General features: G+C 35.8%; 2 protein-coding genes across 2 annotated transcripts; one reads left to right on the top strand and one right to left on the bottom strand.

Annotated features, from left to right (window-relative positions):
- Positions 1-501: 501 nt before the first annotated feature.
- On the top strand, positions 502-8325 carry hirip3 (HIRA interacting protein 3). The gene is made up of 8 exons (XM_022668491.2): positions 502-653; positions 872-998; positions 1398-1545; positions 2789-3526; positions 3931-4106; positions 6097-6247; positions 6397-6495; positions 7810-8325. The coding sequence occupies exons 1-8, from the start codon at positions 586-588 to the stop codon at positions 7992-7994; spliced, it is 1692 nt and encodes a 563-aa protein (XP_022524212.1). The 5' UTR covers positions 502-585; the 3' UTR covers positions 7995-8325.
- Positions 8326-11495: 3170 nt separating this feature from the next.
- On the bottom strand, positions 11496-22511 carry zgc:123295 (serine protease). Its single transcript, XM_022668501.2, has 6 exons — positions 22269-22511; positions 20744-20761; positions 18010-18172; positions 15000-15277; positions 13536-13681; positions 11496-12159 (listed from the first exon to the last, which is right to left on the bottom strand). The coding sequence occupies exons 1-6, from the start codon at positions 22327-22329 to the stop codon at positions 11890-11892; spliced, it is 936 nt and encodes a 311-aa protein (XP_022524222.2). The 5' UTR covers positions 22330-22511; the 3' UTR covers positions 11496-11889.

A 22511-nucleotide genomic window follows, 5' to 3' on the forward strand; every position in this document is an offset into this window, starting at 1 on the left:
GTGGAAAGTTTCCTGTGGATGATGTCACACAGACTAAGTAGATGTACATAAATTCAAATTAACTTCAGCCTTTTCTTATGTAAATTATATTTTACAGTATTAATTGTAAAAAAAAATCTTCCTATTCTGTAACAAACAGTCTATGGTTCTGAGCGTTATTTTTTTAAACTTAAGTTATTTTATATTAGTATAGTATATTTTCTTATGGTAACTAAACCGTTCAGAGCGTTTTTAATTTTTTTATATTATTTATTTTTCTCTTTATATTATTATTTATATTTTTAAATTTAAATTAAATTAAAACATTATTTTTATCAGTTAAATATAACTCAGTATCTCTTTAAACACATTACAGTATATTTCTTATGTAAACGGAATGATTTATTTTGTGTAGTTATTTCTGTTATTTATTTTAGTATTTTATTATTTTTTTATATCAGTTTTATACCAAAATGTATTAATTCTCTCTCTCTGGTAACGGCTTCGTGCGTGATGACGCAACAGTGCGTGTCCGCGCGCGCCAAACCCGGCCGTGGCGCAGTGTGTGTTTGTGTATGTTGGAGGAGGAGCTGCAGAGTTTAAAACATGGTTTCTGAAGAGACAGTGATCCGCCGGTTCGTCTCCAAACAGCTGCAGCGCTGTCCGGACCTCAGGTAAGCGACACTGGGTGAGCTTTAGCGGAGTGGAGGAGGTTTAGAAGAGTTTTAAGGCGGTTTGGGTGGGTCTAGAGACGCGGGCTGACTAACACATACATGTAATAATGAGCTAAGCTAAGCTAGGCTAGCTGTGTTGCTGATGTTTAAAAATGAAAAGGCGCGAGAGTCTCACTGTGTATCTCTGTGTTTATTAACGCTGTAAACTGTCTGTGCAGCACGTTAACACTAGGAATACTACGGAAGCGCTATCTGGAGCATGTGGGCAGAGAGTGCCTGAGTGTGGAGCACAAAACCCTGCTGAAAAAAGTGGTAGAGGAGGAGCTGTTGAGGATGCAGGTCGAGGTGAGTGGTGTATTTAGTATTTTCAAAGGCTCTGTATGCTTAAAAATTGCTTAAAAAGAGAGAAAACAGGTTTTACCACAGCTGGCCATGCAGCATCATGAGGAAATAATTTAGGCAAAAACGTACATTTTGCCCAAAAATATTTAGACGACCATTAAATTATTTTAGGATGTTGACAATATATAAATAATGCCACAAGAGGGGGTGAAAGTGCTTCCATTCTGCCCTAGTTAAAGGCCTTGGAGTCTCAGGAGTCTTGAAGCTTCTTTTTTATTATTATTTATTTATTTATTTTGTTTGTGTGTGTGTTATTACGATAACTTGTAATCTGTTTATATTCTGTATGATGCACTAGTTAATGTTTAAATGTCTGTCTTTTTTTGTTTTTCTTTTTTTCAGGACAGTGACGATGAACCTTTAATAAGAAAGTCAGACCCTTCACAGAACAAACGAAAGAGAGAGGATGATGACGAGGAAGCAGAGGCAGAAGAAAACTGTGATGTCAGGGCCCAGAAAAAGAAGTCTCGTTTTGAGTCAGTACTTCCAGGTATAAGGCAGTTTGTTTGCTTTCATAAATTTAAAAATTGCAAATATAGTCTGTATGTCCAAATTCATCCAGACAACCATTCTTATTAGTTGCTGACATTTAGAGGTCAAATATATACAGTGATTTACCACCGCTTTGTGTCAATACTTGCTGCCCATATGCAAGCAAGAGCATACAGAGGAGCACTTTTGGTTTACAAGTACGCACTGTAGTTCTGTAGTTTGTCTGCATACTTTATTATTCTTTTTCGACCTTTTTCTTCAATGGTCATGACCCCAGAGGACCACACCATGGAACAGCTATTATTTGGGTGGTGGGTTATTCTCAGCACTGCAGTGACACTAACTTGGTGTTAGTGTGCGTTGTGGTAGTATGAGTGAATCGGACATAGCAGTGCTGCTGGAGCTTTTGTCACCACTCACCGTATTTTACCAACTGCTCTATCTTGTAGATGTAAAGTCTGAGACAGAGGCTCGTCTGTTGCTGTACAGTTTGTTTTGCTCATTCTCTGGTCCTTCATCAGTGCTCACAGGATGCTGTTGGCTGTGGGTATTTCAGGTTGTTGGATTATTCTCAGTTCAGCAGTGATGCTAAGATGTTTAAAAACATCAGTAGCTCTGCTGTTTTTGATCTTCTTCTACCAGCACAACACACACTATCACCATGTCAAGTACTGAGCGTCACTGCATTGCTGAGATTGACCCAGCACCCAAATAATAGCTGCTCTGTGATTGTCCTGTGGAGTCCTGACCATTTGAAGAACAGGGTGGAGGATTAAAAAAAGCATGTAGAGAAACATAGGTCTTTAATGGGATTACAAAGAGATCCTGTATGCTCAGTTGAGATGAAACAATGGGGGGCTTTATTGAAAAGGCATGGAACCTGTTTACTGCAGCACACAACAGCAGAAATAAAATAAAATAAAAAAATGTTGTTTAATTTTCTTATCCAGTTTAGACTAAGAGCTTCTAATATAGGTTTAATACAGACCACAGAATGGCATAGAAGAATGACTGTAGAAGTAAATAGCGTGGGATTTAATTTTTCAGAAGATTAGAGCCTGCTATTGCAGTAAAAAAATGCACCACCATTTATTCACTTAATTTGAAACAATGTATTGAATGCAGGTGTCTATAAACTTTTGGACATGTAGCATGCTATACTTGTTTTCATTAGTCAAAGTGTCATAACAAATGTTTTATATATGCAAAACATACATTACTGCTTGTCTGTTGTCTATCAGAATCCCCGGATTCTGGAATAGAGAAGGCTGCTAATGAGGACCAGTTAAAAGAAGATGAAGATGATGACGAAGAGGAAGAACAAAAACAAGAAGAAGAAAAAGATGATGAAAGTGACGAGGACATGAATGTAGAGAGTGGGGAAGAAGAGCAAAAGGAAAATGTGAAGAGTAAGAAGAAAATAGAGAAAAAACAGCCAGAAGTGAAGGTAAAGAAGAAGGGAAAAGCAAGTCCAAGAAAACAAAAGAAGGATAAGGGAACTAAAGCAAGAAAGAAAAAGAAGGTACCAGAGAGTGAGGAAGACGAGCAAGACCCATCCTCATCTTCTGAGTTATCAGAGGAAGAAAAACCACAGCAAGCAAAGTCTAAAGGTCAAAGAGAAAAGAAGACGGTGAGCTCAGACAGCGAGGAAACAAAGATGAAACGGATAAAAAAGAAAGGACAGAAAAAGGATGAGACAGAGCAAGATAAAAGCAAAGTAACCCCTCCAAAAAGTGAAAGAAAAGAGCCGAATAATGAAGAGCTCAAGTCACCGGAGAGTGAGGCTGTGAGAAGAGTGCAGAAGGAAGTGTTTGGAAGTAGCTCTGAGAGTGAGGAAGATGATGATGAGGAGGAGAAGAACACGAAGAAGAAACAGCCTGAAAAGAATGAAAATGGTGACAGTGAGATTAAAAGTGATGATGAGAGTGATGAAGAAATGGACAAAAAGAAAATCACTGCTAATCTTCCTAAAGAAAAAGGTAAAGCTAATGTCTTTTGGATTCTAAACTGTTCTGTACTGTACTAAGTTAGGTAATGGATGCAGTTAGAATAGAATTTTTACCTCAATAAATACAGTGGTTGTTTGCTATTGGTGTATTGTCTGTATAATTGTTGTTGATGTGTAACAGATAAACTGAAAGGTTAAGAAAATAGACAAATTAACTGAAATTTTGGAAAAACTAGTAGTGTATGTTTTGAGCTTCTTATATAAACTTAAAATCCTAAGTGTTTAAACTATAAATGTCATGTTCTTTTGTGTGAGACAATATTCAAATGTTTAAATATATTCACATTTATTCACATTTGTATCCAAAAAGGAATATATTGAATTGTCATCTTTATTATGGTTTTACCACAATGTCATCTCGCCTTTTTATTCCAGAGCAAGCAAAGGATGAACAGAAGGATGGAGCAGAGGACTCTGATTCCTCTTCATCTTTGCCCTCACTAGACAGTGATGAAGAGGGGAGAAAGAAAACTAAACAAGAAGAAAAGAAAAAGAGTACACCAAAGAAAAAGCAGAAGGAAGAGAGTGAGAGCAAGGCCAAAGGTGAAAAGGTGAGAAGAATGGAGCTGCCAAGCCCAAACATATCTCAGTCCACCAGGAACCAGCTTGTTTTCCCAGAACAAGAGCTTGTTTAGCTTCATTCTCTGGTGCAGGTAAAGGTTATTTTTGATCAAGATCGGTTGAAAATCATCTCCACATGTTGCTGCATTTTTGTGTTTTACAGTGCCTGTATTGTTGTTTTGATCACAGGTTGCTGAGTAACAGTGCACAGGTTACTGTTGTTTTTGGTGGAAAAAATATTGAAACAGTTTGCTTGAAAATATTATGTGTGATTCACATTTTCTTTTTATTTTATCTAAAAGCAACAGCATATTAAAAGTTGTATAGATTAACCACAAATTCTATATACTTTGAACTGTCAGAAATGAGCCACACAGTAACTGCAATACATAGTTTTCTAGTAATACACAGTTTCTTGAGTTTAAATGTAGAGCTTAATCATTATAACTCATGGGAGCAGTTTGTCAGAGTGGGCTTAAGCTTAATCCTAGGCTAAAATTGAAAGAAAACGATAAACTAGAATTAGTGCCTGTCCAGGACCATAACCTACACAGTATAAAATTAAAAACATTTGCCTCAGACTCTAACACTACTAATATTGATGTAACTCTCTTGCTAATAAACTAGCTAGCTCTGTCAATCATGTGACTGTACTATGGCAGACAAGATTTACCTAAAGATGTATTTAAAACAGTAGACCACTGAAGGCATTTTGTAGTTGGCGCCATTTTGTCTATGCCCATATTTGGGTTTCTGTGTCTAAGCGGTTCAATTGAATGGGGAATTTGAATGAGCTTTTTTAAAAACTGGCCTCTGTCACATTCTGTGGTAAATAAATATGTTCAGAACCCTGTACATTTTATTCTATGTACATTTACCTCCTAAATATCACTGGATCCTCTAAATTCGAGATCGTTTAAGGGTAGTGATTAGAAAAATGCTAGCTCTTAAACAATCTTGTAATTCAGGGATCCGGTGGTTTTTTTTAAGAGGTAAATGTGCACAGAATAAAAAACGTACAGGGGTCTGAACATATTTATTTACCACAGAATGCGACAGTTTTTGAAAAGCCTATTCATTTTCCTCATAGGGAAAAAACGCTTAGACACGGAAGCCGTACGAGGACTACCAACTACCCCTTCCAGTACCACTGTGTCCCACTAGGGGGGCTGAGACCTACATGTTGAAAACCAGTCCAATAGACTTATACAGTTTAATAATAATAATCATTAAATGCCTCAAGAACCTGATCTAAACCACTGGATTTGCTTTCTGGCACTCTGATACACATCACAAGTTTAGTCCTTCCCCAACTCAATTCAAACAAGAAAATGTGCTCGATTCCATCTGGAGCTAAACTTTGCTACTAAATAAAGGTAGCAAAGTTAATGGCCAGTACTGCTGCTCTCAACACACTAACTGAAGTGTGTTGTGAACAGGGAATACATTAAAATGATAAAGGCCTCCATAACCAGAATTTGGAATTGCTGCCTTAAAAAGTGTTCATTTTAATACACTAGACATGTGTTGACAAAACCTAATTATTTGCAGTATGATAAAACAAAGTATATAGGTTAGAGAATCTTCATGTTTGATGTTGAGTGTTTCATATTTAATGTATGGTAAATGGTGGTAGGTGATGGGACCATAAAATAATTTCAGGATATTTTTTTTTTTTGTATTTTTGACAATATGAAACACATTTTAAGCAATATAATTTTTACATTTCATAAAAGAGAAAAAAATAATAAACAGTAATTTATCAAGACTTGGCAGGAATAACTTGTAGGAAGTTATAATAATGTAAATAATGTAATGTAATAGAACAGTTTACCACAAAACTAATGTGGATTTTTTTTTTTTTTTTAATATTATTATTCTTATTAATTAATAATGTTTTTTAAACTATGATGATTGGGGAAGTCACAGCGGCACATTTAAATCTTCAGGATTCTGACTGAACTGTTTCTTGACCTGTAGGATGAAGAGAATAAAGCCGTGTCCAGACTGAAGCGCTACATTAGCCTGTGTGGGGTACGGCGGAACTACAAGAAGTTGTTCGAGGGCTGCCGCTCAGTGAAGGCCAAAGTCGCTGTGTTGAAGAAGGAACTAGAAGAGTTGGGAGTGCAAGGTAACAAAGTAATCTGTGTGAGAAATAGAAACTGGTCTTTCTGGTCCAGTGCGCTGAATGGCCATGAGAATGTGAGACACTCTTTGTTTATTTGTGTGTACAAGTAGTCATTACCACCACCATCACCACCAACATTATAATCTTTCCAGGTCAGCCTTCGATAGAGAAGTGTAAGAAAGCAAGACTAAAGAGAGAGGAAGCTCGGGAGCTTGCAGAGCTGGATGTTGGCAACATAATCACCACTCAAGGTACGGTCACTGGAGATCTTTCATTAACCAGCCAGAGCTGTGCAATAAATTGAATCAGCATCATCACTGCAGATAGGGTGCAGGAGTATGCTGTGGTATAAAAATTATGGTTGTCGTATTGCATATGTTTGCGTAATATCAGTAAAAGGGAAAAATGCACTTAAAGTGTCCCACCCACTATTCGTGTTCAAAAATCAAACAACTGATGAACGGAGAAATCTGAAAATCATCAACAGCTAAAAATAAAATGGTTGTAAGAGCTTCACTTCATTTGCAGTGTTCTTATTTATTTTAAACTGAAAACATCTTGAATAAACTTAACCCATAAAGTAACCAATTTTAGGCTTTAACTATTGCAAAGCTTTTGTTCAACTGAAAAAAAAAACCCTGTCAAGGGTCAATGTATAACAACGACAAAAAAGAGAGAATAGTAAATCACTAATTATTTATTCTGAAGTGGTTATCTTTGCCATGCCATGTGGTATAGTATTGTTGCCTAATAATAATAAAAAAAAATTTCAAAGAAAAAAATCAATGGATCTAATTTTTTGTGACCGTTTATCTGAAGCACAGTATTTTATCTGGCTAATATAATTTATTTTTACTCAAATCCTTGAGCAGAAAACATTTAACATTTTGTTTTAAACTTTGTTTGTTTGTTTTTTATGTTGCCAGATTAAAAAAAAACTAAATATTTCAATCGATTTCCTTTTCAACGAAAACAGATTCCCTGATCACCCCTCCAACTCTAATGAGCCCATCTGTTAGCATTGTTTATGTCCTGCTCTATTTTTCCAAACATTCTAATGATTTAAAGTATTAAAATGTACACAACTAGATGGATAAAACTGATTTATTAATTCTCAGTTTATTTCAGTGTGATGTTTTTTGACAGTCACTTTCACTTGAACATTTTGGCCTGCACTCTGCCCTCTTGCATGTAGAGTGTAGCGTGGGCAATCAGAAATGATAAAAAGAAGAGAAACACGCACAGAGGGCCTTACAGAAATAACATTATTTAAATGTTAAAATGATCACCCTCTATAGAAATGTTTTCAAATCTATTTGTGGTCCATGCCACAAAGAATAGAATCTGTTTTGAGAGTAAAATGATGTCCTTCCATTCTTATTTATATATAAATATGTAGTTTGCAGTGGGTGTGAGAGGGTATTGTGAGGGGTAAATAAATGACTGCTTCTAGATAGATAGATAGATAGATAGATACTTTATTGATCCCCGGGGGGAAATTCTTGAAATACATATAAACAAAGACCGTGGTTGATTTGCCTGTCTGTCTTATCTGTGTTCTTCAGGTCGCCCCAAACGTAGAGCTTCATCAGTGTGGACTTCACGAGAAAGTTCTCCTCCACCTTCAGCCTACAAACGGGCAGTCAACTCTGACTCTGACAGTGAAGACGGGCAGGCAGACAGGGGCCGCAAAAGAACAGACTGGAGCAACCTGCGGGGAATCATCAGCGATGATGCGGACAGTGATTAGGGCCTTTTTTTTTTCATACTCTTAAAAATAAAGGTGTTAAATGTGTGTAAGTGTAAAAAAACATCTTTACTTGATGTTACACTTACACATTGATTACATATGCCATTTCCATCCAAAACACTTGGAAGCACCTTTATTTTTTAAGAGTGTTAAGTGTACAGAATGTTCATAATGTTTTGTTCTGTTGAGATTTTCAGACTAAAGTTCTGTTTTCTCTGTGAATTAGTCTGGTTGTTTTAAATGTTCTCATTGTGCTTGTTTTTGTAGCAATTTTACTTATGTTATATGCAAATTTATAATAATAGCTAATAATAAAGAATTGTTATTTGTACTTTGTATGTTTGGAATTACAGTTCTTATTATATTTTTGACTCTTAAAGCACCACTTGGAGAACTGACATGTATGCGCTTTGGGCCTCCTAGAACACGTTCTAAAGAACACATATTGCATCTGCCCGCACTGTTTAAAGACTGATTTATGGCTGGTTAGTACAAACACCAATCCAGCAAGCTACCTATCGAGTCATCTGCTACTTTCAGCCATGCTTTAATTTCCTCCCAATTGTCAACACATTGTCATTGCTGAAGACTCTCAGTCGCTCAGTCATGTTTTTTATACTTTAAAAATTATTTCAAGGTTGGCAGACCTGTGTGAAAACAAATCATATACTCAATTTGTCCCTTTTTGTATCTTTATGCCATTTAAATCGCCAATCGTTTTAAAGCCGTTGATTGCATATTTTAGGCCTGATTTCCAGTTAAAAATGATTGCTTCATTTATACACAGTGTTTATCCATTTTCTCATTCACTTTATTTTTCTTCAGTGGTTTTTTTTTTTGTTTTTTTTTATATATTGCAAATCAGTACATAACTTGAATCACTTGTTATTTACCGGACATCTGTTTTTGAAAGAAAAACAAATATCTCCTTTGTGGGAGAGATTTAGGTTTTGCAGTGGGTTTCTCTTAAAAAAGAAAAAAAAAATCATTTGTGACCCTGTGGCAAATCAGTCGTGCAGAGCCGTGATGTCTGTAAAATTCAGCACCAGTGTCTGAAAGGTTCTTGTTTACAAGACAGGAAGTCATATAGTGTAAATTTAAAGTGACTGATGTGAATGCTCTTTTAAGTGGGCTCTTATTCTCCTTTTAGGAAAAAAATATTTATTTTTGCTAATATAATTTGGTCACCTGAATGTCTTCTACATCATGTATGTAGGTGTTAACAGCCTTAATTCACAGGCTCCAACTCAGTTCCTGGAAAGCTATCTTCATGCAGACTTTGGATCCCAACCCTCATCCACCCCACCTGATCCAACTGCCTTCAGACGTTCAAAAGACAGATCAATTGTTTGATCGTCTGTATAGGGTGTGTTTACGAGTTAGATAAAGTTTGCGTCATAACCAGCAGAAAAGTCGCTCTTTAGGACGAGTGTTAAGCACCCCTGCTCATCCAGGATGCTTATGCAGGGCTCACTTGGGTGGAACTGTCACCTGAATGGGTTCCAGGTGGAAGAATAGTATTATTTGGAGCAAGTTTGGTTCCTAAATGTTCCCCATTGTTACATCCAACATAATCTCACATGTGTCCTGTCTAGACCTCATGTGTGGTGTATAAACCCAGACAGGGGCCATATTTAACCTTACTGGGCCCAACACTGTCTGACGTGGGCTGTAGAGCCAGTTGGGCTATTCTTACAGAGACGTATGTCCTTAAATATTAAGAGGAGCTTCTATACACAGATATACAGACGCAAGAAAAAGTATGTGAACCCTTTGGGATTACTTAGATTTCTGCATAAATTGGTCAGTAAATGTGTTCTGATCTTTATCTAAGTCACAACAACAGACACAGACAGTCTGCTTAATCTAATACCACACAAAAAATATATGTATGCATGGTTTTATTGAACACAACATGTGAAAATTCCTTGGTTTGTTCACTAGTGTTCTCTAACAAACCACTGAGGTCTTCACAGACTAAATTACACACAGCTGGACTTTATTAACTAATTAAGTGACTTTTGAAGGCTGAATTGTTGAGGGCTGAATACTTTTGCACATCACACTTATCAGATTTTTATGTGATTCAAATTTTTAAACCATGTATCATTTTCATTTCACTTCCCAAGTATGTGCTACTTTGTGTTGGTCTTAAAATCTCAATAAAATATACTTATGTTTCTAGATTTAAGGTGACAAAATGTGGAAAAAGGTTCAAGCGATATGAATACTTTTGTAAGCAACTGCATAAAAACACAATACATTTTATAAACGTTTCACATTTAAATGGGCCAAATGTCTTTTCTTCTGTAAATTACAATGTACAGATTGTACAATTTTATCAGTGTGCACTGGAGAGAACATCACAGAATCTCCCAACTTTTATATTAAGTTATAGCATATCTATGTTTGGACAGTTTGTTCAGTTAATCATTTTTCCAAACAATCAAATCTTAGGCCTAATGCTTAAAGTAGATTCTAAAGAATTTGAGCACTGCAGTCTTCCTACATTAGAAGTGTTCATGAAAGATCCAGTCTGTAAATCATTCATTTTTACATGGTTTTATCGTAAGTACATACTTGCCTAACCAACCTTATTTTATTATACATCTTTTTTCACATAAAGAAATGTGCTTCTAGATAAAAAGCCCACTACATACAGAAGAGAACAGGACCATAAACGCCTCCATCTGCTGAACTTCAGTGCATGACTGTGTGGAGGACTTTGACAGGGTGTACTTTATGGTGCTCCTTAAAGGAGTGGAATTCCTGTAACAGTAATTACACTAAAGACTTATCATTCAATATATTGACACGACGTCAATCACTTTTGCTAACCTCAGTACTGACAATGAAACTGCCTTTTTTTTAAAAAAAGGAGAGATCTTTAATGTGAATTTTAAATTAGTCTAATTATTTTATTTATGTGTCTTTATCAGAATACTGTGCTTTGTGGTCCTCACAACCTTTAAAAATATATTAAACCATAATATTAATACATTTTTATTAGACTTCTAGACTACACAGAAATCATATATTCCCAGCTTAATCAGTTTATATATACATTTTTATATTATATTTGATGCAATGCGTTCACTCTGCGACGAACAGCTGCACCACAGGGTGGATCATTAAATGAAAAAGTGCAAATTAGTCTTGCAAACGTGTTGAATTTTTAAACTGAACGATGACCATGTTTTGATTTTCTAAAATTATTTTAATTATTTTGAAATTAAACCATGGCAGGCTTTATCAGTTTAATTTGACCTAAAAGTAATTTAAATTGAATGTTAACATTTTTGGCAAAATTACATGCAATAATGTGTTCCTGCAAAATAAACCTTGAAAATGTATTGTTACATTTTTTTATTAAATTTATACACTAATGCTGTTTATGACTTCATATTCTTAATAATTAATAATTATTTATTTATTTTTAAACATGTGTAATTGCATTACTATGCTGTTATATTCACACTATCTTAAAATCCATACAAAAACTGACAACAATATTGTTTATTGCAATCATTTCTGATACAATATATCATCCAAACAAAAATAGTTATCATGGCAGATCCACCTGGAGGCTGAACCTTCAGTAATGGATCACCTGGATTTATTGGAAATGCCAATCAAACCTGATACAGCAGGTGCTGTTAATGTATACAATTTTATGCAGCTTAATATGAATTTGCCCATTAAAAATGTAATAGGTAAAAAAACAGAACCGCACAAGTGATATAATACAGATGACAATTACAATTATAGATACAATTAGCATTCTTCATTATTAGTATGTTTAGTCCTTCAGTAAGACTTATTCATAAAAAATCAATTTTATTCTGGTATATTCTTCATGTGTGTATGTGCGAGTCTCACTTCACTTCACTTGACATCAAAAGATATAGAGAGACAGTAGGAAGGGGACGATACACAAGGAAAGTGACAGGGACTGGGAGAAGATCCTGGAGCCGCCGCTGGCTGTCACTGTAACGTATCCAGGTTGGCTGCTGCCGATCCGAGAGTTGATCCAGTTTTGGTATTCAGACACTCTGGCGTACACGCCGGGAATTTTAGGCAGAGCACAGCCGTAACCAAAGCTTACAATACCAGCCTGAGTCCAGCCTGTGCTCTGCTTGATGACCAGTGGGCCTCCAGAGTCACCCTGTAGAAAGAACAAGCTGCATTTAGCCATACCTATGCTGGTGTATGAACTGCTATATAACAAAATTTATTGGCCCTCTTTTCTTCTTCTACTGGTTTCTTAAATTGGCAGCTGCCTTTTACATTATGTGAGTATTTCATGATGAACGGACCAACAGAAATAGTCCGAAAGATGATTTTGAGTTTAAACATGGACAATAAACCATAGATTTGGACAAGAAACAACATTGAAGTAATTTTATTGTTTTCATTTCTTATAGAATTTGAATTTGAAGTATTATATACTTTAAGCCAGAATCACTTTTTACAATCTACAGTAACAAACTTCTTTATTTTGCCTGTTGAAAAATCCATCTCAAGGCCAGTATTGGCTGGTAGCTGGTTTCAAATGGTCTAGGTGGTTGAAAACTGTCCATCCAGGCATAAGAATGCCTTATACTGGTAAGCTAGTTGGTTAGTTAGGCAGTTTGACCAGCATGACAAGCATCACCAATTGTTGTTAACAAGCTTGGTGGTGCTTGTTAGGTATGTAGACCTGATCACTGCTCAAAAGCTGAGCTGGCAAACCAGCCAAACCAGCACAGTTTCAACAAAAACACTTTTCATTTACATAATTCAACAAACTGAAGATGTTAATTCAGCAATAACAAATACAATCCGAGTTCTAAAATTTGCAGAACATGATCACAGTTAATTTGTTCAATAGTTCAAGTTTAAAAATAGTCTGTTTCTGCAGCTACTTTCCATATAGGAACACAGAACTCACTGGGACAAACAGCAGCATACCGAAAGGCCCAATCCCATTGCTTTTTTGTACCCTACCCCTTGGATTCAATTGTCTCATTTCAACTTGGAACAGAGTCATAAGAGGAAGATGTGAAATAATCCACCAAAGAATTGGGACAACCCTTCAAACACCTGAGCTATAGCAGCAACCTAGCTGCTGGTTAACTAGTTAACTTTATGATATCCTATGTCTTCAGGAAGGCCCAATTCCGTAATAGTTGTGGAGATAAAATAAACTACTAGCGATTTTTTGCTTGTTATGTAGAAAATGACAATAAAATATTGAAACTACACATTAAACTATGGTGATATAGTAGATTATTGTCATTTTAACAATGAAATTACTCAAATTTGTGAGTTTCTTTGGTCGCTTGTGCCGCCATCTTGCCTGTGATTCTCACAGCCTTTTTTTTTTTTGAGTGTGTCTCTGAAAAATCTCTATTTGAAGGGTCATGTAGACCTAACACTTCCCCTACCCCTCCAGCCTAACATGAATCAGGACACACTACCCCTAGGCATGCAGACTCAAAACAGAGAGTTGGGGGACCGTAATAACAAATAATGGGACATCTGATTTGTCTGATTTCTTACCTGGCATGAATCCTTTCCCCCCTGAGAGAGGCCAGCGCACATCATATTGCTAGTGATGGAGCCAGATCCATAGGCTGATGTGCATGCTGTGTTACTGACGATTGGCAGCTCTACCTCCTGGAGGTTTTGTGGGTCTGGTAGGCTCACTGCAAGGCAAGTGTACAATTTAGCATTTTAGTATTACAGCATTTATTTATATAATTTACAGCATTTACTTAGAAAAATCTAATCTAATTACATTAGCATTACAATTTTGTCTTTTGATTTATAGTTTAACATTCAACCCCCAATGCAAATTAGGTTTATTTACCCCTTAGAGCCTTTTTGTAAGCTCATATTTATACATTACACTGCAAAACATCACTGTGTACTTTGTTGTTATTATTAGCATTAAATTGAAATAAAGTCCTGTTGGACTCCCCAACAAAAATAATTCCAGCATCTAGGAGTGTCCCTCAGGGTAACTTAGTCTATTCATCATGAGCAATGGATTCCAGTTTACCAATAATTAACCCTTTTCTCTTGTCTACCTCCAAATATGCCAATAAACCAAAAATACTTTAAAAAGTTACAGTTTTGTTTTGTGATTCTGTTCTGTGGAGTGATGAAACAAAACTTTTCAAAACTTTTCAGGCTTATTGACACGCAGTATGTCTGCAGGAGAAAGAATAAGGCACATGTTGAGCATTTTGCCTACACTAAAGCAGTGGCTTGGTGTCGCTCTAAGGTTGATTTGTTTAATCTACCAAAACTTAGTTTTAGAAGAAGTCCTGGAAGATTCTGGAGGGGTCATTACAGTTATCTGACTTGAGCTCTATAGAGAATCTTTGATGGGATTTGAAGAATGTGGTTGCAGCAGGACACAAACCCATGAATATTAGTGAACTGGAGGCCACTGCCTGTAAAGAATGGGCTGTGAAGATTTGTCTTAAATGCTGCTAGATGCTAGTGTCTCGCAAAATATATGCATAAGTTTTGAGGTGTTAACTTGTGAGTGTTAAAGTTGAACACTGTTTAACATGCTTATGGCAAGACAATGTTTATTAGAATTAGTCCAGAATTAGAAGTCCAAAATTTAAAAAAGATTTTAATTTCTGGTACATTTCACATTTCTCGATCCACAGTGTTGCATGTGTACTGTGAACACATCATAAAGGGCATTACCACCCACAGTGGGCAGTGCAGTGCAGTGACTGGTGGCATTCTGGAAGAAATTACATCTAAATTCAGCACAGGAGGCCCCACACTCATGTTTTGCAGGTCTGTGCAGTGATTTTTGGCTTACATGGCACATGGCAAAAGTCATGGGACATGATACTAGTGTGATACAGTGTAGATTTTGCTAACAAACCTTATTTGTTATAGGGGTTGAGAAAACAGACCACAACTGTATGTTTCCAGTTTGGAAAAATTAAGTTTTGATATAAGAGCAACAAAGTAGTACACTGGTTGCAAAACACTTACCATCAGAGCTGATGTCTCCCCATCCAGTGACCCAGACAAGAGTGCCAGACCCCAGAGTGCTGCCAGCTGCTGCCAAGCACACTGGCTGGATGTAGTCTGAGAAAGTGACTGAAGAGGAAAGCTGTAGAAGTGCAATGTCATTGTCATGAGCGCTGGAGACATAAGAGGGGTGATTGATGATTTGTGCGACTGTAATGGTCAGACTGTTCGACTCTGGTGTCTGCAGGCTTTGCTTTCCCAGAGAGACTCTGAGGAAAGCAAGGGTACTGGTCTGGGAACTACAAGAAAGAAAGATCAAGTCAGAGTGAATATCAAGAGTTTAGGGTCTATACAAGTGTTGTCAGTGTTAAAGGAAAACTGTGAAAAACATGTGAAACATGATAACGAGTACAAGCTTTTGTCGAATAGCCCACCTCCACTTGCCTCCAGCATTCCAAAATACAGCACTTTTAGCCTATACTCCCAACAGGGTTACAATGTTCGCGAAAGGGACATAGAGTTGCTCATTCAAAGAAATAAATATTTTTACACCATTAACTACCTCAAAGTAACAACACACTTTATTGGTAGAGTTCTGAGGGCCCTGCCACTGAAAACGAGGCACTGAGAACTTTGAAAGTGCCCAGGTAGTTCATTAAAAAAGACACACAGTTTATACACACAGTACCTTGAGGTAGTTCTCAGGGTGCAGCCATCTTGAAGTTGTGACTGACGAGCATGGACAAATTGGTAGGATAGGGGAATGGAATGCAAAGATATGTTCAGCAACATTTGCACCTTGAGCCTGTTAATTAACATTTCCATCCCAGTGGAAACAAAGATGGGCTTATTCAACTGAAGTTTGTATTTGTGATCATGTTTTACCAAACCTCAAATCCATTTCACACAAACTTTCTCTTTTAATGTAATAATCTGGAAACTTTAACACATTTTTTACACAAATTAATAGTTTTGCAAAGTTTGGAACCAACTTCCTCCCCCAGTTCTTGTGCTTTTCATAGAGCCTGGTGACATATTAGCGTTTTTATTTAGTGATATAAACACAGTGTAGAGTTAAGAAGGCTAGTCATGGATTAAATCTCATAACTAACTCTCACTATTCCTACCTTCTTTTCTCTCTCTCTCTCTCTCTCTCTCTCTCTCTCTCTCTCTCTCTCTCTCCCTCTTTCTCTTTCTCGCTTACACACTCATAAATTAAGCTTTCTGTTAATCCTTAAATCCGTTTCCTGCCTAGAATAATTATTTGTTTGCATTACAAAAAATATGTTAATGCTAAAAATTGAGGTGCTGGATGCTGCTACAATAGTGCTCTTTTCCTCTATTATTAAAGGTTTTGTGTGCAAGTTTCTTTGTATTTGATGCTAAAGATCTCAATTAAACTTTTACTCATCACTTTAATTAAAATTCTCTAATGTAGAAATCTAGTCTGTTTGCCAGACATTTCACACTACACTTTAAATCATGATTCAACTTTCAAATATCTACTATTAAAATCTTAATGTTCAATCATTAACCATTTCTGATTAAATTCCGAGACGAATAGCAAAGGACTTTCAGGTGAGTTTCACTAATCTCTGTTTCTATAGCTGTAACCTAGAAGCAATCCAGTTTGACAAGCTGTGTTTATATATATATGTTAAGTACATATTAATGTTTACCCTGTTAAAACACACCTTGTTTAACTGCTAAAGGCCAGATTTTTTTTGTTAAGTGTGTTTATACTGAAAAAATACAACTAGGCTCATTCAGAACATTTTTAAATGTTTTATAAAGAGCTATTTAATAAAAGTATAACATAAACTGAAGCGTCAAATGTTAAAGGACAGTAAAATGTCCCATGACTAAAGAATGCTGCACTGACACATGATATGAAGGTGAATGTGATATGTACCAGAGTCACTGAAATGCTTGTCTGTTTGTAAGGACAATTCTAACCAGACATCGCTGGTCACAATCATTACTACTCACTACACTGTTCTCTGTGGGTGGTATTGCCTTTTACACAGTAGTTAAGATAAACACGTGACACGAGAAATCATATGTGGATTGAGGAGTGCTACATTTCCCCCAACTTCAGAAATGAAATGTTCTATCCATTTGGCTCCCACGTACAGGCCTCGCCCCAACTCTGATAAATCACGTCACTATGCCATGAGCACACTGGTCAATGTTCAAACTCCTCTGAGATAGCAATTCACGATAAAGTTAGATATGTTATCTATTTACTTTTGGCATGTCAGAATAATTTTGTAAATTTTGTATGTGATTTTCTTTTATCTAGCATAAATAAGTTCATTAACTCCTAAAACCCTGTACTCATATATATTTATACCACTTTTTACTTTTTACATTTTGTCACATTACAACCACAAACTTAAATGTATTTCATTGAGATTTTAAGTGATATACCAACACAAAGTACCACATAACTGTGAGGTGAAATGAAAAAGATATATGGTTTTCAAAAGTTTATAAAAAAAAAAATCTAAAGAAAATGTGACATGCAAAAGTATTCAGCCCCCCTATATAAATATTTAGCAGAGCCACCTTTTTGGGGTAAGTTTCTTCCAGCTTTGCGAATTCTAGATGCGCAAAACTGGAAGAAACATAGACAGAAATATAGACTGAGATTTTTGCCTATTCTTCTTTGTAAAACAGCTCAACCTCAGCCAGGTTGGATGGAGAGCATCTATATATCTATATTTCTTTTCATGTCTTGCCAGAGAAGCTTAATGGGATTTCGTTTCTTTGATCTAAACTATTCCACTATAGATTCCTTGCTTAAAATCACTTTAAAATCACTTTGTGAAATTTCTAAGGGTATGAAAACTTTTGCTAGTAACCGTAAGTCCATTCTTGCATTCACAACTATCGTATCCCCAAAACGAACATTCAATTTCACAGACCCTAAAACTGAATCCTGTGGGACCACATGGTTACTAAATAATTTATAGTTGTTTCTGCGTTATAATGAACAACATGGGATTTAAAATGTTAAAAGTCTCAGTACCTTTGAAAACAGTGAGCAGCAGACAGGATCCAGTTGTTATTGATCAGGCTTCCACCGCAGAAATGTCTTCCGAGAGACTGGATGCTGACCTGCCATGGCCATGACCCACTGACAGCAGTATTCCCACCCACAATCTTGGTGTTTAATGGAGCTTGACCACACGCTGGTGGAAAAATAGAGATAAATAAACATGCATACTAACTAAGTAGCAACAACAGCAAAAATGTTGTTAAAAAATAAAATTAAATAATACAAGGACTGGCTCTGCTTTTTGGTTGTAATGCACTTTCAGACCTTGCTGATGAAGGCATTTAACCTGTGGGAAACTAAAGATCTACCACTATTTAAGAAGAACAGATTAGCAGTCACAGTGGACAGAAAACGCTGAATAAGGAAATTAAGGAAATGTGGGCTGAAGGTGTCTTTTGTCTTTCATTTGAGAAAAGGACTGTTTTACTAATGCTCTTGCTCTAATATTCATGGATAAAGTAGACAAGAACCTTATTTTTTTAAAACCTTCGGATTTTAATTCAGTTCAATTCAAATGTATTTTTATAGAGATTTTTTACAACAAATCTTGTCACAAAGCAGCTTTACAGAGATGTGAGCCCAAGCTTCTTATAAGTAAGTTCCACAGTTTTAGCGGCAACCATGGCAAGAAAAAAACTCCCTCACACTAACAAGAAGAAACCTTGGGAGGAACCAAGAAAAAAATTGTATGGATTTGTGTGGATGTAGTCTAAACCACAGATCAAGTGCTTCTAAATAGTGGGAAGTGATACATACATATGGATCACAGATTATTCCTAATCTGTTACAACACTTTATTGTACCTTATCAGTTCATGGTACTGGCTTTCACTCAGAAATGTACAGTATGTGAGGAACTAACACAATGATTCATGCCAACCGGAAATTCCGTTGGGCTATTTAATTGCTGTAAAACCTGTAATTCCTCACTGTGTCTTTCTTTAAATAACAAGACCACACCTCTCCTTGTTCCTCTGTGTCTATCACTTAGTGCCAGTGTAGACAGTTCACTAATTATTATTAAAAAAAGTATCCTTCCGCCTGCATTGCATTTGGTGTTGTGAGGCTTGGATGCAGCTGTTCAGCAATGGAAACCCATTCCATGAAGCTCTTTATGCTCTACTGTTCTTGAGCTAATCTGAAGGCCACATGAAGTTTGGAGGTCTGTACTGACTGAATCTGCAGAAAGTTGGTGACCTCTATGAACTATGCACTTCAGGATCCACTGACCCAGCTCTTTCTATTTTACGTTGACTTTTCTATTGAATGGAAAACTTGGTATGTGCCTTATAGGGGTATGCCATATGAAATCGTACGAAATAATATTGCAAAACCAAACTGGCCATCAGGGTACACATTTTTGCTGTTTGTAGCAAAACTTTGTAGAAAAATCACGTTGTTTTCATTTCCCATTAAATATCTACTAAAGACAGAATATATCTGTGCAGTATAACTTATTTTACTTCAATCCTGGATATATATAGTGTATTATTGGTATCATATTTTTCTGGTGAAAATCTCAATTAGGGCTGTGCCATATCATAACTTACGAAATAATATCACAAAATACACTTTAATAATATTCATTTTGTTGCGGTAGTGTATGTTCTAAATATTCTTTTAAATAAAATGTTTTGTCATATTGCCAAGAATATTATCGGCCATATCATCCATGAACGTCTATTTTCTGGTCTATTTTTATACACCGGATAATAAGAGGCATTTTAAGCAGCACCAGTAAGCAACAAGGGTGTCATCATGTTTCCTTTCTAATTCAGCAAAGTCAAACGAGAGCTGGATGTTGATCTACACAGATTTCTCTCCTGAAAACTGTTTATTTGGGTGAGTAAATCACTTTTGTTTATTTAAAGTAAGCTTAGAATTCCAATATTTTCGCTAACTATCAGCTAGCGGTTTGTCCCATGTAGCTTGTTTTAACAGAGTAAACACGCAAACTACAGTCCAATTACAAGTACAAGTACACTTGCCTCTGAATAGTGAATAAGCTAGTGCTACGTTAGCAGCTAATGCTAATACTGCTCCAGCCTAAAACTCACTGAAACTCCTGTATAACGCTGCACTTCAGCGGAGTGACTTTACTGCTTCTTACAACCTGACTGTTAAAATTCATAGATAAGATTACATTGGATTATAAAGCGCAATAATGATTTTTGGGAAACTTAAAGGATTTTAAGTGTGGCTTACAGTCCCTATATGCACTCTAAGAAACAGAGGTACGATATGAGTACTTTTTTGTACTCAAAGGTACACTCTTCTTAATTGTACCATGAAAGGTACAATATTGGTCTTTACAGGGTCAGATTTGTTCCCTCTGAAGTACAAAGTAATTTCTAACAGCAATAAGTACAGATTTGTACCATTTAACCAGACAAAAGGTACATTCAGTATTCTGTATCACTGTACTAATAAACAATATATATTTTAATTGCACATTTTTTATTTGAATGCCAGACAATTTTGGATCATCAATTTTTGAGTCATATTTAGTTGATCATAATGTTTACAATGTTTATAATCTTTACTGGCACAAAAAAACATGGGTACAAAAAAGGACTTTCACTGAAAGGTACTTTTTTGTACCCCAATATAAGGTACAGCCCCAGCGACAAGCTTTGTACCCTTTTAAGTACAAATCTGTACTTTCTTTTTTTAGTGTGTGTATTATACGAGTCACAAAAACTTACCAGACTGGGAGAGTGAGCCTAAAAGGAAAAAAAGAGAGAGAGAGAAAGAGAACATGACATTACACGTCAAGTCAGATTTGACTCATTATCTTTTTAGCAAAAGAGCATTTGATTTATTCATTAACATTGGAATTTAAAGAGTATTTCAATAAATATAACATACCATAAAATAAAAGTCTGTATGTCTTGCACTTCACACTTACTAATTATTCCTGTTATATTCCTAAGTATAGTGTGCATTATAGTGTACAGTGGACTTATAGTGTACATATACAATCTCTTGTTATGTAACGTGTGCTTTTGCTTTATATTTTATATAACATGTATTATATAATAATGTTTTGTTAAGTGTGATCGGACAGTCATCAAAGCATTTATGAGAAAATATGCATCCAGAAACTGTGATGTAAAGCACGTAACTGAGCTACGTTCAATAGAATGGCTGAGAAAGATACACAGTTACACAGAGGCTGGATTATAAGTGAGAAGAAGTACTTCCTAGATTCTATATAATCACCTACTCCAGCTTTAAGGTCCCTTGACATTAAGACACCGGATTAATTAATTAATTAGAAGAAAAATAGGACGTCTATAAACATAGACACATAACACCTAAAGCAAGAAATTGACATCTTGGCTTGGCAATACAAGCTCAATACATTAAAAACTTCTAATGAAAAACTTCATATTAACCATTTCTCTATTTGAGGAGAAATTAGCTTTTTCAATTTAACATTAAAAAATGTGATTTATTTAGAATTATACCTGTATTTCATATTTCATGAAGAAGCGTATTAAAACAATAAATTAATTAACAATAGTAAAAAGAAAAATGAAAGTAAAATGAAAAAAAAAATCTCACAAAAATGAAGAATGATTAATACATGGTTATTCATAGGAAGGCCTCAATTATAACAAATTTAACACTTGATTCTAACTTGTCTTCTATTAAAAGTTAAATAGAACAATAGAAGTGTTATGTTACTGAAACAGAGAGGTCAATGAGTCGTTAACGCTGTCTGTCCACACTGCTGTTAGAGGGGTTTATAGACTAAATACACTGAAGGACAACATGAGCAGGAACTTTATTTTTCTTTTTTCTTCATTCAACACTATTTAACCCAAATGGATCTTTACTAAATTTACATGACATTCAGCAACACTGAAGACTGGGTCTCTAATACATCGAAATCATTGTACACAATAATCATTGTTCATTTTAGAAAAAACTCAGTAAGGATACTTTATTTACTTTATTTAAAGTGCCTTCACAAAATTAAGAAATGTACATCTAAATCAAACTCATTTTTTGTTGTTTAATGTAAAAACGTTATGTCCAAATAAAAAAAAAGACAGAATAATTTATTCTTACCTAATATTTTACAACCTTTTTTAATTATATTTCTTGAAATACTCTTTACACTTAACCGATTCCTTCCAAAAGGGTGAAAAGAATGATTTACAGTTATTCGTTGGAAAGGTTTAAAAATTAAATAAAAAAGAGCTACAGGTCCACTGAACTTACCTGTAGCATTCAGAAGTACAGCCAACACAACCAAGCCAGCTTTCCACCAATGAAGCTCCATGTTCTTGCTTGTTCTCCGGTTCCAGGTGATGACTGCTCTTCAAGCTTGTGTTCAGCTAGTTGTTAAGACAGTGTCTGGTGACGTTCATGTCTGCTCTTGCGCCACCAACCACCATTTGTTCCCTCTATTCGCTCTATTCCTCCACAAACAACTCCTAATCAGGTGGAACTGACTGCAGATCA

This window comes from Astyanax mexicanus, chromosome 19, assembly GCF_023375975.1.
Source record: "Astyanax mexicanus isolate ESR-SI-001 chromosome 19, AstMex3_surface, whole genome shotgun sequence".
Lineage (NCBI taxonomy): Eukaryota > Metazoa > Chordata > Actinopteri > Characiformes > Acestrorhamphidae > Astyanax > Astyanax mexicanus.

Excerpts from the sequence above, each read along its gene's own strand:
- hirip3 (XM_022668491.2), top strand. The coding sequence starts at position 586 with ATGGTTTCTGAAGAGACAGTGATCCGCCGGTTCGTCTCCAAACAGCTG. Across the intron at positions 999-1,397 it reads TGTTGAGGATGCAGGTCGAG|GACAGTGACGATGAACCTTT; the intron begins GTGAGTGGTGTA and ends TCTTTTTTTCAG. Across the intron at positions 4,107-6,096 it reads GCAAGGCCAAAGGTGAAAAG|GATGAAGAGAATAAAGCCGT; the intron begins GTGAGAAGAATG and ends CTTGACCTGTAG.
- zgc:123295 (XM_022668501.2), bottom strand. The coding sequence starts at position 22,329 with ATGGAGCTTCATTGGTGGAAAGCTGGCTTGGTTGTGTTGGCTGTACTT. Across the intron at positions 13,682-14,999 it reads GGGAGACATCAGCTCTGATG|TGAGCCTACCAGACCCACAA; the intron begins GTAAGTGTTTTG and ends CTTGCCTTGCAG. Across the intron at positions 12,160-13,535 it reads GGGGAAAGGATTCATGCCAG|GGTGACTCTGGAGGCCCACT; the intron begins GTAAGAAATCAG and ends TTCTTTCTACAG.